The sequence below is a fragment of the Balearica regulorum genome, chromosome 10 (genome assembly GCF_011004875.1).
Source record: "Balearica regulorum gibbericeps isolate bBalReg1 chromosome 10, bBalReg1.pri, whole genome shotgun sequence".
NCBI classification, from domain to species: domain Eukaryota; kingdom Metazoa; phylum Chordata; class Aves; order Gruiformes; family Gruidae; genus Balearica; species Balearica regulorum.
The window spans coordinates 17,030,794-17,050,309 of NC_046193.1; the positions used below are offsets into that span (position 1 = coordinate 17,030,794).

The 19,516-nt window shown below is 41.9% G+C and overlaps 1 protein-coding gene across 30 annotated transcripts in view; it reads right to left on the reverse strand.

The window, feature by feature from the left end:
• Positions 1 to 19,516, reverse strand: part of MAGI1 (membrane associated guanylate kinase, WW and PDZ domain containing 1) — a 349,049-nt gene that overhangs the window by 81,889 nt on the left and 247,644 nt on the right. For all 30 annotated transcript variants that reach the window (XM_075762367.1, XM_075762366.1, XM_075762362.1 and 27 more), the window contains exon 3: positions 7,730 to 7,849. In XM_075762367.1, the coding sequence (XP_075618482.1) occupies positions 7,730 to 7,849 (120 nt within the window). The remainder of the gene's footprint in view (positions 1 to 7,729; positions 7,850 to 19,516) is intronic.

The following is a 19,516-nucleotide window of genomic DNA, read 5'->3' on the forward strand; positions in this document are numbered from 1 at the left end:
CTAATCACAACAATAAGACAAGTTCTCATCATGGTAACACTTCTTCCTCTGCCAGTTCAAGCAGTGATCCTAATCAATGACAGCAATCTACAGCTTCTCCCCTGTCCTGCAGCTTATGAATTAAAGCAACACTGTCAGCCAAGAGAACTTTCTTTTTACCTTTTAGAAACCTAGTGGTAATGGAAAACATTTTTATATTTCAAAATAATAAAACATTCTTATTAAATATTCCCCTGATGGGCAGTAAATACACAGACAACCTTAGGGTTTTTTTATCTGACCTGGAATTTGAAATGTAATTCACAAAAATACACCAATTAGCTATCCTTAAGTAAAATAACTATGAATCTAATCCATGAAAACTTTTGTCAATCACCATTCAATTAGAGTTGAAAGGATCCCATCCATCCAAGATGCTGTTTCTGGAACAGGTAGAAATGCACAAGAACAGAGATGTAATCTAAAAGGGTCTAAAGTGGAATAGCTGTGAAAGAAGGTGTTTCACCTTGCAGAGAGGAAGATGAGACCACAGAGGCTGCTGGGGTGGGGACAGGGCAGCAGAGCTGGCATGGAGAGGTGAAAGAAGGAGGAGAAGCTATGTGCAAGGTCAAGCACGAGCTTGAGCATTAATCCTAATGGTACATCATCAATTGAAGAACGTGGTCCCAAACCGTGTATTTCAGGTACTTTAATCTGTAGGTGTTGGCTTTGCTGTAGCTGTTCTCTTTTTCTGGGGAGGAGAATTTGCCTTGCTCTTCTGGTGTGAAGAGATTTAGGCCTGGGACTAGGAGTGCATTTGTGTCTCAGGGAAGTACTGAGCAGAGGTCTCGCAGTTTTGAATTTACTGACGCCTACTGTGAGGCATAATTTTGCAATTATAAAAAAACTCAAGAAACTCAAAAGCCTCTGTGTAGCAGAGAGGACCCTGCGTCCACAAGAAGTGCATCTGATCTTCAAAGCTACCACTCGTTAACAAGGACCCCATTAACAGCTCATGTTGTAAAAAGCAGTTCATTGCTTACTGTATTGATGCAAATGGGTATTTTGGGAAAGCGACTTGGAGATAAGCAGCAAAATTAAGCAAGGCCTTGACACAAAGACTTTAGAAGTAATTATTAATGTAATTGTTTTCTTTACCGAGATGCAGACCCTTAATTTTAGCAGAAGAGCCTCTGCTCATCTAATCCAGCAAGAGTGCTTGTGTCTGATTAGCACAGGATGAATTAGTTCCTGGGAGCAGAGCTCCTGCCACAGTGTTTTGTCTGTTCTCTTCCCAGATCACATTCTGCTACAGATTTCTACATTTAGATGACAGATCTGGCTGCTGTCTGTGGGATTCACCTAGCTGCAACTGCACATTGATTAACAATTGCCTTGAGGAAATTCAGAGTATCCAGGCAACCGGGAGGCGGCCACAGATACAGCATCTGGATCGGAAGCAAAACATAGGCAAGGGAACAGATCCCAGAAAAATTTATCTGCAATATATGCAAATCCAATTTGCTTTAAATAGTAGATTCTCTGTCAATTTTTGCAGTTATTAATGGTGATGTTAACTGAAAGATCAGTCTGGGTTTCTTGTTAAATTAGTCAAAGTGTTACAACATGCACATTTCGATTTATGTATGAAATTTAACATATACTCCAATTAGTGTCCTTATAGGCAATGACAGCATAGCAGAAAGTCACCTACAGATCAAATCAGTCTCGTTTATTCTGATCTTCCTGGGTTGAGATATCACTAGGTATTGCCACATGCTATTGTTAACGCTCATGTACAGCTACGTCCAAGCACATTTAACGCATGGAAAACTTCTAACAAGCCAAAACAAAGCAAAGATACGTAAAAGTAACACATAAGCAGGAAGATCTTGGTAGCATGGGGCATGAAGTTGGGTGGTGGGCTATGGAAGTTCAGGGTGTTTCCTGAACTCAGCTATATTAGAGCAACTGTTATGTCCTCATGTAAATAGATTTTAAAAAAAAACAACATAGGGAACATAAATAAGGATGAGCTTGTGCATGTAAATACAGAGAACACAGGCGAAGCAGCTGGAACACGCCCTACCTAGCACAAGGCTGTAGGAATCAAGAAAACGCGACGTTAAGCCATAGCAATATGTGACACTTCTCACAAATACTGAAATATTTATATACGTACTCCCACCACGAGGACGTGTCCTATTAACACCTTGCCTCTCCGGAAGGCGGTGGCGTGTGTACCGCAGCTCGCAGCGCAGGGCGGGCTCTGCAGCGGCAGGGAGACGCGGCGGCTGGCGCAGGCCAGGCCGCCTCCTGGCGCAGAGGGGCTGCCCAGCTGCAAAGGAGCTGGGAAACATCAGCGAGGAGTAGCCGAACCTAGAGACAGTCCCAAGCACACCCAGGAGCAGGAAACGATGCGGAAGTGTGCCTGGCTGCCATCTATCAATGGACTATCATGAACAGCCTTCAACACAACAGACTGTGGTTAGAGAGTAAGTAATACCCTAAAATAACCTGAAATCCAACTTAGGGGAAAAACCCAACCCACTAACCATATCCTTTTTTGCCAGAGATGCTTGACAACAACCTTTCCCTCAAGGCTTGTGTTTTAAGATGCATCAAGAAACAGTGAAAACAAGGACTGCTAATGGAACAATTTCGGACAGAGCTCACCTTGGAAAACTTCTTATTACAAGTGCACAGAGAGAAACCAAATCAGGAATGCCATAGGCAATTCAAAACCACTCTAAAACCCTATCAGATATTTGAATATTTGCTTTTAGAGTGTTACTCAGCTACCACTTTAGTTGTTTGTAGGATGAAGCATTGTTATCAGATGACACTTCAGCGTAGCAGCACTCATGCTTAACACTGATAGTCGTGCACATATACAAGAACATGTTGTCTTTTTTTTCTTCCTAGTGGTTGAAAAAAAATAAAAAAGCAAAGTATAAAAGCCAAAGATAGAATAGGAATCTCTGCAGTGCACAGATGTTAATAAGTGGATATTCGACATGATACATTGTAATGGTGCTAAAGGAGCCATTATGATTTATTGAGTCAATCTGTAGTATGGAGACATTAATAAGCGGATCTTATCTTATTAAGCGGAACATGTTGTTCTGCTGCACGGGCATCCCCAGCATCTGCCACCCTTACTCGCCCAATCTTCCTGTCATGTTTTGCATGCCACAGACACAGCTCTCATTTCAAGGTTGTACCAAGCTGGCGAGACCCACGGGCTGCGAAGACACTAGAAGAGCAGCAAAGAAAATCCAGCCATTTTGCTAAAGCAGCTTGGGGAGCGGGGCTGCTGCAGAGAAACCCAAGGAGAGCTAGCACATCAGATAAATTAGGCTAAAGGCATCTTGATTTGAAGCATGTTGCTGAATAGACCTCTCTACTTCAGCTGAAATTCTAACTGCACTATTAAGGTAATTTATTACACTCATTAAGTACCACAATCAGAGACCCTGTCTACAGTAGCTAGTTTTATGCACTTTAAAATGTTAGCAAGTCCCCCCATTACATCTTAGTCATGAGACTAATGCAGATTACTTATTACTTCTCTTGGCAATCACATAACACTTGTCCTGAGAATGAAAGATGATGCCTTGACAATAATACGCTATAATGTAATAACCCTTCACATGTTATAAAGTGCAGCACTTTTTCTTTTGAGGATCACTAAGTGCTGGGCAGGCGTTCATTAATACAGCCTCGCCAGACCCCGGCGACACAGCCATCCCCATTCAAAATTCAGCCACCATGCTGATGTCCCCGTGCGTCTCTGCACAGCACCCATCTCCACCGCTGCATCCAGTGCAGCCCTCTGAAATACCATCGCTTCCACTCTCTCCCTCCTAGTTGTAATAGCAGATAACTGCAGGCACGGGATATCTGCTGAAATATTAATGGAGAGAGAAGTAAGTGGTGTTTTAATATTCTCCAGGCCAGTAACCTGAAGTATAGAGTTACCTGAATTGCCTAAGGCCACTCAGCAGCTGGGGAAGAAATGGGAATAAAATCTAGAAGTTGTGGTTCGGCTCAAAATAGTCCTCCCTTGGGCTCCCTGTGAGAGCCTGCAATTCAAATGCAGAAGTAATTGCTAAATAATTAGTAACCTACACAATTACTTCCACGCATCCGTCAGTATTTTATGCCCTGAAGGATCAGTCAATAAATGCCTGAGATTACAATTATTATGGTTTCCTATCCACCAGAAGGTCTAGATAATGTGCAGTCTAAAAAGATTTTTTCTTCCTAACGAGTATTGTCAATGGGAATTACTAACTGGCTTGAGCGTGTTGCATGCAGCTTTACCAGCACGCGCATGGTGCAAAAAGCACCAATACTGGTGCGGCATCCCAGCTCTGGGCAGGACTGCCAGGATTCCAGCTCCAGCTCCTGCGTTCATGTGATCAACATGCAGCTTTCCTTAGGGGGGAAAAAAGGAATTTCTAGGCTTTATGGTTAAAAATCAGCGTGTTAAAACTGGAACTGAAAAACATGAATTAAGGCTGGCAAACGCCCCCTCCCACCTGATCAGGATTTTTGGAGCATTTTGGGTGCAGAACACACCAGGGAGGTGCCAGGTGACCAGAAAAGCAGCTGCCATGCCTGCTCTGCATTCACTGGGATGTGAATCAAAAACTGCCCAGAGGAACCTATTTGCAGTGCACCAGAACAAATAATAATGACATTATGCAGCCCAGTAAGTGGGCAACACCTTTTTTTGTCCTATTCTGCTTGCAGTTTCTCTGTTTGCAATTAGAGCACTTTCAAAACCCAGGTTGTTCTTTCAAAACCTGATACACTCTCTTAATCTTCTGTGGTTTCCAACTGTTCTCTTCCGCTTGTTATTTATTCTTTCCAAATCAACAGTAGCCGTACCAGCATCAAAGTCCCGTATATTACTCCTCTTCTTATGGCTCCCTGTTTTCTAATCTTTCTCCCCATAAATTCTCTTCAGTAACTGTTACTGAACAAGTGCTTGTGTTAACGTCTTCTCTCACAAGGTTTTCCCAACGACAGCGCCAGTATCTGGGTGGCTTTATGCCTTCAAGAGGCAAACAGATGTCATCCAGTATTGCCAAAACTTTTATCTTGATTATTCAGGTCAGAAATACAGCGCAAACATGCATCTCCCCCCACCACCACATGCAGATGCTCAGAAATTAAGGGCCAGAAGGGACCTTGGGACCACTCTGACCCCAAACCACCATCCTGCTTGAGCGACATGAGCTTATGGCTACCAGGCACATGAAAACTTCCCCATTCATCATCACCACTCTTCATTTCATAGCACTCCCCTTCCTTCAACTCTAAATCACCTAATTACATTGCATTCAAAAGCAACCCTATTTTTGCAGTTGTTTGATTCCTACTCAGTACAATAGGTAGCAGTATTAATAATAAATGCCATGCATTAAAGTTATTATTTTATTGTTCTCCAGAGAGAAATACAAGATTATTTCCTTTTGTTGGGTTCCATCCCTCTGGTTTAGAATAAACCATCACTGGCATGGTCAAAAATACAATGAACTTCATCATGGTGGTACACTTTAAAAAAAAAAAAAAAAAAAAAGGCAGCAGCAAAATGCAGCATAAACCAAATGATAATCAAAGTAATCGAAGACTATAAAGCTGGGCAGTTACAAAGACTTGGACATTAGAAGTCTGACTTACTTTGTGGTCTGGGTTTTTCTGGCTGATTGGTTGGGGTTTTTTTAATAGACAAAATTGCTGGTGATTGCCGCATTGAGTCTGAATCATACCATCTTCCGAGACCTAACCAAGATCGACACTGCCTTGATCAATACAGTTGTAAAATAAGATTTCCAAAAAAAGTTTAATGGCTACAACAAAGCCATTAAAGAAGTCTTGGAAGGCAGCAAAATAATTTCTTGAAGCTGTAAGTGAAAAATGAACTTTATTTATTTCACATTACAATCAAATAGTAATGTGTCTTGATGCATACGTGCACGCATGCATCATCACTATTTGCTTTATTCTTATTGATTTTTCCTTCCATGGGCCAGCTCTCCAGAACCACTATGCACCAGTGTCAGTGATGTCAACAGGGAAAGAGGCTTCTCAGCACTTCTGACAAATTATTCCTTGAAAGTTCAGACACATCTATCACCCACAGAAATGAAATACGCATTAGACTTAGGAGAAATCAACCTCATCTTCAGCAACTCAAAAGGGCAACCCATGAAGTCTAAATAGTTTAGCTGCTACTGCATATAATCATATAAGCAATGAAACAACCACGTTATAACTGTCCCAGATGGGTACAGCATTTCCTGAAAACTAATTCCCAGCATGTCCCAGGTGCCAGCTTACAGACAGTTACCCATTTTGTCTTTCCAAGTGGAAAGGTCACCAGAACAAATACGATCAGGAAGTAATGGCGAGGCAGTTCAGCTGATCTATTTCGAGCACCATGACAAAGAAAACTAATTTAGTGTTATAATTAGAAACATGGAGAGGAAAAAGCTCATTTTGGAGAAGTGCTGCTGCTGGAACGTTAGCATTGGTGCTGATGGAGCTAATCAGCTCAGAGAGATGGAAGAGTGAAACCAAATTATACATTTAGCATCTTCATGCAAACCAGGTTTGACACTGCAATTGTCCACAGTTGGGAATAAGTGTAAGGTTTAAAGGTGACCTTACAAGGCAGTTTTTAAAGAAGTAGACTAAACAAACAGTGTTTCAGGGCTTTTTTTTAGAGCTTGAAAACCAAAACCACATGTCACAATCTTTGTTCGTACTTGATGACTACTTTCAAAGACTATCCAGCTATTTGTGTGCAGTTCCTGTTTTTAAATGTATTTCATGTTTCTTATTAATGGCTGCCAGAATAAGGCTTTTGCAACTTATGACAAGATCCATTTAACTTCTTGCAAATGGAAACGCAACACGATTGAGCTGAAGTACACTAGAAGGACTTTAAAATCTGTACGATATTTCTTTTCGTTGTCTTCTCAAGAGGTATGGTTGAATGTTCGGGGGGGGGGGGGGGGGAGAAAAAAAAAAAGAAGAAAAAAAGAAAACAAACAAACCCACAAAACATCCCCAAAGGAGTTTTCAATTTAAAACACACATAAATTGCAGGTTTAGTTACGCAAATCCTATTGTGAACCTAAATATGGCCAATTTGCGTTGCATTTCTCTGGGAGGCAAAGCTCTTTTTCCTGCTGTCACCCTAGTGACATTTCAGTGCCCCTTGGCCGTCTCAGTGCTGTTGCTTGTAAAAAGGATCAACACAATGACCTGTGTTGGATGTAATTATCCAAGAATCAAGAAGAGGAAAAAAAAAGGCCAAAAGCAGTGCATCATGTAGCTGCATATTGTGATACAACTGGGTGATGAAGGATGTGTACTTAGGGAAGATGAAGGGAGAGACAGCAGGAGGGAAGAAAAAGTGAACAAGGAGATAGGCTATAGCAGATACAAAGAAAAGATGCATTTTTTTCCCTCAGTATTTCTTTACCAGATTTCATATTGGATTTTCCTGGGCTACTGATGTTAATCTTTTAAGGTAGTTAACTTGAAGAGAAAAGATAAAAGCACAGCAATATTTGAGTTCCCTCTCTCAGGGTACACAGAGAAAAGGGAAGCAGAGCACTAGGATGGAAAGTGAGGTCCTAACACGAGCTGGTTAACTCAAGTGACGGTATTGCAAGTCTGCTGTCCTACCACAGTTATTTGAAGTATTTTTTCACTGCCTGTGGCTCCATACCTTCATAAGTTCCTACTTCCAGAAGGGTCCCACTTCTCTCCAACTCCAAAAACTCCTCCACAGTCAGAAAGTTATAGTCCACACCAGGCACTTCTCCTTCTCTTGGAGGGCGGGTTGTGCCTGAAAGGAAAAATTAGCACGTTAATATAGCTGTTTGCTTATCAAGCGCTAAAAGGGACAATAAAAAATTATCATAAAGATCAAGCAGTATCTGTAAAATACAATTCAGTGAGCTACAGAAAGCAGTGTCATGAGTTCAGTTAGAAGTTAGGAGCCCACGTAAAAACAAGACAAGACATAGATCACAGGTTGAGCTGGCGGTACCAGTTGTTCCACCCAACGACAATGGTTTTGATATTCCCAGAAAGACTCGTGCAAAGAAATCTCTCGTATCACATGCAGAAACACAGCTGGAAGAGTTTGGTATCTGGGAATATGCCAGCAATTACCTTCCTGCCACTAGCACAGTCTCTCCTGCTTCAACTTCACTAAAATTGAAATCTGTATTCTCAGATAAGGCAACTTCTTTCTAGCTTCCATTATTTCTGTATCACTTTATCTCACCACATATTCTTTCACATCCTAAAGATCTTCTCTCCTTTATTTCTTCTTAGTATTTTATCTCTATTTATGCTATTATTTTTTATTCAGCAATAAGAAGTACCGTGAGGCAGTTTTGACGCACCATTCACACATGCTCACTAAAGAGACAACCTGCAAACTCTTTGCACAGAAAGAAGTTCACTTATAAGCTCATTTGAGTTCAAGAAATACTTTTTCTGAGTAATAATTCACACTGAATCTCTCCCTAGCACTTGACAATTTAAATAGTACCCACGGAGAACAGGGCTCTGATCACTGCTACTCTGCCAGCTCTGAAACTCTCCTCCCTTCTGACCAATTCACAGCCCTTTGAAGCATGGTGTAAGGTGAGTCATTGCATGACTTTTTATTAAGATGGCTTGGGCCACTGCATTTTAGGTCACTGAGCACAGCTTAATTGATTAGGATCAATTTCTGTTCAATAGCCTTTATTTTCCATGACTCTGGAGGTGAGGAGATGGCTGGATTCTGTACATCTGAGATTAAATATAAACGACAGATTTACAGATGCTACAGGAAACTGAACTTTAGAAGAAAGAGCAGCTTTAGAGAGTTGGAGGTGTCTGAGTGCTGTGGCCGCAACCAATCTGCGGGTTTGGGAATAGCTTTAGAGATGTGGAAACCATACCTAACATTTAATGAAGCATGATTTCTCACTTCTGTGGGACTCTTCCGGCCCCTGGGCAGTGCCTGCTCAGTGCACACAATTTCTTAAACCCTCTACAAAAGGACTGAAGAAAGTATAAAGAAGCTGAGCTTCTGGAAACTAATTGGGAAGATTCCAACTCTCAGAAGTTGAAAGAGCATAAATTTACCATGCCTGCATCTGGCAAATGTTTTCCTCAAGTGCCAGGGAAGCGGAAAGTCTGCTTATGCCCTATTCATCTGAGAGACTGTTCAAGAGGTCAGTCTTGACAGAGTGACACCCTTGAAAGACTATCACGAGATTAATTTCCTTGATAGACATCCACTTTCTCTAACATCCTCCATGTCTTGTCTCAAAATAGAAATGCGCTCTCTTTTTTTATTATTTACCATCAGCCTAGAGTGACACCCTTGAAAGACTATCACGAGATTAATTTCCTTGATAGACATCCACTTTCTCTAACATCCTCCATGTCTTGTCTCAAAATAGAAATGCGCTCTCTTTTTTTATTATTTACCATCAGCCTTCAGATAGCCTATAAATTCCTGTGCTTTTTCTATCGTTCCTTCTCTTGGAGCTGCATGAATGGGCAAAGACAGGAGGAGGAAAAGCAAAAAAGGGGATGGAAATGGTGATGGATATCTTCACCCTACTAGCAGAATTACTCTCCTATTTGAAAGGATTCAATTTTGCATTCTTTGTATTCTTGAATCCTTACAGTAAGACTACAATGACTTTTACCAAGTAGTTTGTAACAGAGGAGAGACATCTTTCACAGATCTAGACCGGAGAAATACTGGAACTGCACCACATGCCCCTCTCTGCCCTAGCACCCGCGTTTCCAGCTAAAGGCAGGCAGCGAGGCTGAGCAGGCGATGCCCACACAGGCATGCGAGGAGCATCCAGGACGAAGGGACACAGCTGAGATGCAGCACCCCATCCCTGAGCACTGACAATGCTGTGGACGTTCAGGCTGTGAGGACCCTCACCAGAGCATCGTGGCTCTTGACAACTGCCAGGTTCCCCCAAACCAGGCCCGCGAGAGGGAAGGAAGAAGGAGGAAAAGCTTCAGCAATAAGTATGTCTAAGGATATGCTGTAGCTGTCCCATGCCTGGAGCACAATGGAAGCAAGAATTAGACTCTGTAGCGCTCCTCATCCACTGCATCAGTCAAATGTCAGCCCGAGCCACGCGGCACGCGAGCCGAATGACAAAGATCAGGATGTACTTTTTCTCAGTAACTGACAACACACATTCATGCGAGACAAAGATCAGGGAACTTCAGGATTCATTTTACTTTATCTTTCAAAGCCCTCTTCTTTTCTTTATCTATATCTTTCCACAGAGAGTATTTATTAATCATTTTTTTTTTCCTTCTGAATTTTTATAGCGGTGAAATTGCAGTCAGCAGTTTACTAGTGCTGGCTGCCTATTCGACATGACAATTATATCTCTGCCATAATTCCTCTGAGCCATTTTAATGGATCTATTTGTTTCATCTCAGTGTTCTTAATTTCCTGAATATGTTCAAGTCAAAAAATCGCAGATGTGCTTGCTATCAGCGCGATTGCCTGCAACACACACTGAATGCATTAGAAACGCCAAGTCGCCACGTAAAAGAAAAACATTACATCACAGAGATAACATTTGTCACCTCGCGTCGGTCCTTAGCAACAAACAGAGGGAAAATAAAACGTACACTGGTTAGGATATCTTATCTGGGCAAAGGCGAAAAACCCAACAACTTTCCATGTTGCTGTCTAGAGCAAAGATTGCTTGCAGATGCTCAGGCTGTTATCCTGCTTCACATCTGAGCAAGTGTTACTGAATGCAATTCAGAAAGGCAGGGGGAAGGGAAAACCCGCCTTCGTTTTTCTTGTAGCAGAATGACAGGCTGCCGGCTGGACACACGCCTGGCAGATGGCATTTCAAAGAGTTTTCATGAACCATCTGGGATGTGTACAATGATTACAAACCACACTTACAACAAAGCCAGAAGGGTTGCTTCACAAGGAGGGTGGGGGGAGAGGGCGGGTGGAAAGAAAGGGGGAAAGAAAAGAAAACCAAGACGCGCATAAGCAAACTTGATGACTTTTCTCAGGAACAGGACGCTAAGAATAATCGGCACCTTCCACCCCGAGCCCTTCCATGGCCTGAAACAACTGCCCGACTACTGTGCAGCATGCGTGTGCACAGCCCAGCACCATTGCAGGCTGCACGCTACTGCTGGAGCTTTCTGCTGATAAACTCCAAATTGTAATTAAGTCTCCCATCATTAATGTGACTTAATTATGTGCAAAGCATAGCGTGTGCATCCTCCGTCCCCCTTTAAATTGCATTTCAGGATCCTTACCACAGGATGGTCATCACTGAAAGAGAGGGCTATGGAGATGACTGTACGTTTTATCAGAGCTAATAGCAGATCAGACCGCTGCTAATGGCAGAATTAATTGAGCACAATGAGTGCTGTAGACGGCCCAAACAGGAGTTAAGATACTCCACTAGAAAAGGCAAGCCAATCATATTTAAATATGTTAACCTGCCTGCCATGTTTGCACTGAAATATTAAGTGGCATCAAATCTTATTGCCATTAGGTAGTAATTTAGCTAATTAATTTGAGCTATGTCCCACTGTGTGACTAGCTCAGAATTGCTAATGCTACAAGAAGGAACTGAAGGAGCAACTGAGTGGTTACCGACTCCTGCTGCACATTCAATAGTTCATAAACTTTCACTCTTATTTGGCTAGAGTGTCCCACAACATACAAAATTAGTTAGAGACATTAAATTCACAGGGGAATTGCTCAAATCTTCTGCAATCACAACAGACTTAATAAATCAATAAAAATAACGCTACTGGTTAGCACTGCAGGTTTTACCTTCTTTCGGTCTGGGAAGGTAAAGGTACATACAACATGGGAGGCCCAGATGCTAAAAGTGAAACGTTTGCCCGGCTGTTGGTTTGGTCATCACGCCCAAGCTAGCTGCACCCTGGTTTATTCATGCACCACTAATGCTTGGGCCACAGAAAAGGGATCTCGTCACGGGCTGGAGACCCCACCTGAGAAACTGCTTCTAGACACAGGTGAGTTTGCCCAAGCAGAGCCCAGTCCTGCACTTGAGCTAACTAAATTAGAGCTTGTCATTCATGCCTAGAATAACTGGAGTGTGGCTCAGATGTACTGATGACTATCAACTATTATTCTCAATAATTTAAGTGCCCATTTAAAAGACAAATAGCTGCTGCTGTTGTGTTGCTTATCAACCATGCTGACAATTACCCAACATGAGCCTCAATTATAGTATGGCCAGATTGTTAATATGTGATTCAGGGGCTGTTTAGCTCCTTATCAATCTACCAGGGCCCCATGTTAAGCTGTTAATAGCCACTGATGCCCTGCTGCTAAATTAATCAGAATCTTTCTTATTGTAATCTAAAAATAAGACTTCAAAGGGGCCATAGTCACTTCAATTACTTTCTTGTTAAAACAAAAACAGTTCTTAAGCAGTAATTCTGTTACCATGCACCAAAACAGCCCCTAGGCAAGTCATTTAGAAGTTGGCTTCTCAAGTGCAGAACACATACATCTCCCATTTCCAAAGCAATGATTTCTGGAAAGTCCTCATCCAATTCCACTGGCTGGCAGTGATAATCTGGTGAGCCACCACAATATAGCTGATCAAACCACAAGTCATTTGCTTCTTGTCTCCACTGACCAGCTTCTCCTAAAATCACAGATAATGTGGGAATAATCACACTCAGAGTAATGATATAGTTGCTTCAACTGTATTTTATACAATATTGGGTCACTAGCAGTTACCAATGGTGAATGGAACTGTAGTAAATAAGGTTTTAATGTGAAGCGTACAGGGATGCTACTGACTCCCAAATCTGCAACGCCGAGTGCTGTTGTGGGGGTTTGCTGAGAGGCTGTTTGCAGACGGGTTGGAAGGAAGGATGCTGTTCTTCCCATTGCTCTCCAAGACTGGTATTTTTGTTCATTCAGCAAGAGGAGACTGCTCTCATCACCTACACTGAACAAATCTTCAGCTGCCAAGAAAGAAACACATTAGGAAAACAGCCCCTCTTCCCTCTGCGCAGTGTTTAGAGGTCACCTTCTTCCCTCATGTCACAGAATAATTTGGAGACTGCTTTGGCTCTCCTGCATCTGTCACCTATGGTGCCAGATAACTAGAAGGCAGGGCAAACTCCACAGATCTGCTAATGGCAAGCGGAGAAGGGAAAAGACAGAGACAACCTGCTCTGTCTCCGGAAGAGGCCACCTGATTAGCAGCCAAGCTTAAGGCAGAACTTATCTGCGGCACAGTATTAGAAACAGCCTTATCTACATTAACAAAAAATAAAGTGTAACCTATCTGTTAGAAAACATTGTACACAGAACTACTTCATCTTAGTGACTTCTGGGGTTATCCAAACTAAGACTACTGACTGTGTGTTTTTTAACAGCAGCAGAAGGAATTGTATTCGGACACTGGTACGCTACCCATTCATTATACCTGTGTGTCCCCACTTCCCTATGGTAAGGGGTAATTTGTAGCTGTAACTACATGAAAATATGGAAGTTTCAGAAAGGTCTGGTCTGTTACAAACCAAATGTGCTCGACTTACAAATACAATTTTCTCCTGAAACTCGAAACTCAGGAAGCTCATTCCGGGATTTTAAATGTTGTCTGTCCCTTCTCTAGCCACTGACTTGATACTTATAAACCACAAGAACGTGACAAGCATTCAAAGTGTCTTGGTGGCAGAGTAGAAATTCAGTCCAATGGAGAATGTGGTCTGTCGGTAGAAATTAATTCACAGCTCTGTTAATGATGCATGCACAGGAACAGATGCTGATTGACTCTTCCTGGCCACACAGACAACTGCAGCACTAAAAGCAAATTTCTGTCACCATGGTCAGCAGGAATGACTGATTAAACCCAGAAAACAGCTGACCAAGACAAACCTGTCTTTCTACAGACACATTTTAGAGGGAAATGCATTTCAAGGCTGTGGTCTAAAGTAATTTTTCTTCCACATGGGGAGATGGAAGGGATTTGTACAAAGAACTCAGTATCTCCTCCTCCCACCAGCTTTTCCAGCAACGCTAACTGGCCAAAGGCGGATCCCACAGCAGCAGCTCGTGAGGATCCCCTCTTGCTCAAAGGGCTGTGCCGGCCACGCACACCAACAATGGCAGGTTGACCCTCAGTGCACGTCAAAGCCTCTCTCCCTCTTCCTGAGACCGTGTCCAGTTGCATCTCTCGGGTCCTCTCTCTCAAAGAAGTCCTGACTGCCTGGAGCCTCCCCGGAGAAACGATTCAGCCAAGTCGCACAGCAACAGCTCAGGGTTTTTACGCCTTCCAGGCAGCAAGTTATTTTTGTCCTTTTAAAATCTATTTTTGGTATTTCTGTGGCCTTCGCTGCCACCAAATGAGAACATTGATAATCTTCAACACATTTATCCTTATAGCGTTTTGTGGTAGAGAAAGTGGGTTTGTTTCCGTTTTATAGCACAAGATCAGCCAGACCCAGGCTCGCAAAGGACTTCAGGAGCCTAAGTCTACAGAAATCAATGGGATTTAGGAAACCCTACAGATCAGGATCAGGGCCTAACAGATTAAAAGGGACAAAAATAACTTGCTGCTGCACTGGGGCTTTGCAGGCTCGTTTGTGTGTGCTGTGAAACACCATGCCGTGGCTACACAAAGCCAATTCAGCACGAGGGGGTTCGCTCAGGACTGTGGTATCAATTTAAAAGAAACTGATAATTACCCAATGACTAGAAGAAGTAAGGGTACAAACCCTGCCACACTCCCCAAGAAAGCCACTTAAAAATACCTGTTTAAGGATCTACACCAAATATTCAAATACAGCAGCACCTCCCTCCCCTGGGAGTATTAGTACCACCAACGGTATTATGCAGTGTGGCACTTGCTAGTGCAGGTACAACCTCTTCGTGTGTCCTTCAGAGCATTCATCTGATTTTTCCTAAGGAAAAAAGTATTCTGGAATCAAATAAAACATAAATAATATATGTTCTTGTGTTCGCAATAGCAGCAGCTTGCCTTCTGGATCCCTCTGTGTGATTGCTGTTACCTCAGCAGACACCTGCAGCCGAATCCCTCTCATTTCCCACAAGGTGGGATACCCACCAAGAAGATTAAACTTCATGAACTAATGACTTTGCCATTAATCCTGTGTTCATGGAGTCCAACAGCATGACATCCACTAATTTAACTTGTGAACTACTGATGAAAAAACAAACTATGTACCTCCTTGGTGAGAAGACTTTAGCTTTAACTATGCACAATTTTATTCTAATATATGGATTAGTGTAATAAAGTGTAATTTTATAAATCAATAAAGCTGTAGTAATGAGATTGCATTGAATGTTCTGCTTTTAAATATTGGCACAGAAATGAATGAAAATTGCCATTTGTATAAGCGTGTATGTGACTTGTGGGAAGTGAAATTAGCTGAAAGTAAATTAAACAGAGTGATTATATACTTGCATTTATATTCAGTCTCTCATATACACATTTTTAGAAGTCTCGATAATGCTACAACCATGACGCATACCTTTATTTCAAAAGGACCACCTTTCTTCTATGCAAAAATTGTCATAGATGAAATTTTTACTGAAAGCAATTATCTTGGAGAAAGCTACGGCTGAAGATGGTAAATTAAATACATACAGTGGATAACTACAGAGCACCTTTATTACCTGGTTATTTTTAATCCTGTAGATCACGCACTCTGGACTATCTCAACCCAAGCCTAACCTGATCCCTCGCTCAGGGCTGCCCCACATCAGCCACGTCACGCACTGCTCTGCGTTGCACGCCCAAAGCAGCTATAGAAAAGCACAATGTGGATTAAAATGACTATTCCATACAAATGTGCACATCTGTATTAAATACAACAGGCCAGGGCAGGGCGGTGGGCAAGCACTTAAAATCTGCTTTGAAATAATTCTCAGGAGACCTGGGATGTAGGGTTGCTCCCATGCAAACAGCACTTTTCAATAAATACCTGACTGTCTTATTTATACTTTTGCAGTATAGGAAGCAGTTTATCACCAAAGGAAGAACTAAACCCCCCCCCCCCCCCCCCATCAGAAACCAGTCAGTCATATATCTATAAACCTGTCTCATAGTGAGATTAGCAGTAGATCTTCCCAGGAGCAAACTGCCTGTTTGTTCCCCGCAACAGCGTGACTACACAAGCTGCCACAATTATTGGAAGAAAAAAAATTATCTCTTTTCTTTAAAACTTGGATACAAAAAAATTTTATTCTCCCCAAAACACGGTATCCTATTTTCTATTCTACTTCAAGGCTTCAGAAGTGTCCCATGAACAGATATTGTAATTAATCACATAATAAACGGAGTATCCAACACAGACCGAACACCTGCAGTATTTCAACTCAGTTTTTACTCAAAACCAGTGTTTTCTTTTGACACCTGCATACATATGTGCACACATATCCATGAAAAGATATTCTGCACTTTAAAGGCATAGTAATAAATAGGAGATTATTTGACGTCCAGTAGCTCAGCTGCTTCAACAAATAATACTTACCTCCCTTGCTGTTTGTCTTCCAAGGCTGCTTGTACTGCTGAGATAGGTACAAAACAATGTGGGTCATCCCTGGTTGGGTGTGATACTCCTTCTGCTGGCTTTAATTGCCCTTCTAGCAGACCTTTAATTTCCAGTTAAAAGTCTTAATAAAACACCTCACCTAACAGCATGTGCCTAAAACTAGATCTGTTCATTAGTCTAATATCCGTAAAATTCCCCCGTAGAAAGAAAGTGTCATATAAAATGTACACATTTATCTCTGAGGCATTGCTGAACGTTTGCTTCAGTGACCACATCCAGTCTACTGAAAAGAGACTCAGAGAGAGCGTTTTTTCCTTTTTTTTTTTTTTTTTTTTAAACAGATCACCATTCCACCACACTTGTACAGGACATCAATACAGTTATTTAAACCAGTCTTTTGCCCTGAACAATGTACACTGGAGATACCTGTCTCCTGGCATACCTTCTCTCCTAGCTCAGAGCCGCAAAATGCTATAAACCCAATGGACTTCCAACTATGATAACCTTATCACGCTCTTAGAAAGTCACAAGGATCCTGTGGCTCTTCATTTTTTTGGCTCTGCCAACTCACCAAGCCCTTGGTTCAGAAGGGTCTCGTTCCCTGACAAATCCTCCTTGACCTTTGCTTAGTCATTTTCCAGCTTCCTATTCAATCCTGACCAATAAATGCACATGTATCAGCTATAGCAAGAAGTATGCAGATTATAGAAACACGCAGCTATGTAGCCATATGGATGCACTTACTGTAAAACTCAAGGGAAGGACTAGAACAGACAGCAATCTACCCAGCAATATGTGCATTTAAGCACTATTCCCTACAGATCCTGTCCCTTAATTTTACCTGGTTTTAACTGCTACCAATTTCTGTATTTTTTTTTTTCAGTAGCTTTGTATGCACAGCACGCTTTTAGTTCTTCATGATTGCTAACGCTTTAGCTGGTTGAAAACATTCTCCTGGTTCACTTTCTGTAATGTTGTGATTAGGTAACTGCTCAGGATGCTGAAAAAATGCCAAACATTGAGAAGTTGATTGGTGTTTGAGTTTCAGATTCATCCCTATTGATAATTGGAAGCCTTACAATCTAAAAGCAAACAAATACATTAATTTTAATTCTTTTCTTACCTCACTGAAAAAAACCCTACTATAATATTTTATTATTTACAGTTCCCTTGCTATAAATTCCACACCCCCAGCTCTAACACAGAAAAATCTTATAGTTTTGTAAGTGCAATAAAATACTAAAGAAAATGCAAGTTACATTTTCCTCACTTTTAATTAAAACATTCCCTGGTACAGTGAGCCTGCTGGTTAGGTGGTGCATAACTCTGTGTCTTTGCAGTCCAAAGCTAACTGTCATGCTATTGATAATGTACACAGGCTTCTCCATTTATTTTATTGCTTTTTCAGTTGTACACAAATAATAAAAACCTTGCCTCCCAATCCTGTCATCGCCTATGAATTTCAAAGGATATACACCCACAGGGTGCTTTACTCTGCCTTTCTGAAGCCAAGCACCAACCCTATAAAATACTCCAGTGCTTAAACTGGGGACAATGACATAGTGTTTGGCTTAAATGGTCTTTGCTTCATTTCATCCGATTACTTCTAGTTATACCTTCTCTCTGTTAAATGTCCCTGCGTAGGCGTTTATAGCTCTGCGTTCACACAAAACAATCATTCCATCACATTACACACTCCGTCATTTTATTAGCTTCTTGCAAATCACTTTCTGCAAGTGCCCCAATTTCAAATGCCATTTTAAACTCATTTGCTGGTTTACCAAAGCCGTTCTGGCATTGACTGGCCAACAGACAACACAAGAGCCGTAACACTAGCAGCTCCCGCTTTCCCTGCAGTGAGTAATTCCAGAGTATCTCCAGGTCCCCACCGTCACTGGTTTGAATCCAACATAAATGAACAGCACACAGAAATAATCCTCGTGCAACCGTCTGGCAGCCCAAACAAAATGAGCTGTTCCTTGTCTTGCCTCCAATTTCCCAACAAAGAAAAACACCACCAGGTTTTAGCTTGTACCTGTGTCGGCATCACACCGAGGATAAGGAAGTAATCCTTAGAACCACAATTACCTCCTCGGCTTAGACACGGTTGGTAGAGGATGTTGTGATCTGTGATGTTGGGAACACAGTTTCCCCAGAAATCTGTTTTCTCATGCTACTAGATCAGTACACGCCTGGAAAACAAATGCCTGAAAACACACAATCAGATCTAGGCTTTAGAAAAACACTGAATGAGATTCTTCAACAGTACCTGTATGTTATTTGACTTAGAGGACAGGCAAGTGACTATCAGAGAGATAGAATGCTTTTCTTCAGGACAAGGATGTCATATAGCAGATAAGACTGTACCAAAAAAATAAAAGTTTAAACCTAAACTTCAGGACTTATTTATCCTTTGACAACTGTGTTGAGTCCTCCAGATGACTGATGCAGGTGAAACCATTTTGCCAGACAGATGCTGGTACAGAACTTAACGGCACTTGCTGCAAATCACCTGCTTAGTTCAAAGTATCCCAATTGCTTCAAGACCAATTTTCATGCTTCATGTTAAACACGTGCTCAAGTTTTTGCAGGATAGCAGCCTAGAGGGAATAAATGTTTTGTGGATCAAAAAAAGAAACAAACTTTTTTATCTGTCTTAGCTGGGGTTCTAACTCAGGCGACTCTGCTGATTTAGGGTGATGCATGGTCCCTGCTGCCTGTCACGCTGCTGGAGGCAACAAAGCTGGCAGGCATCAGTGGTCCCACCTCCCAGCACCGCATGTCCGGCACGGGGCTGCCAGACTTCACCAAGGCCCATGCTGACACGCTGGGCTGTGAAGAGCAACACAGGTTTGGTGATGTATTGTTTTGTGACCATTTGTGATCATTTTTTTAAAGAAACATTTCTCTCACTCTGCCAAGGAAGCGT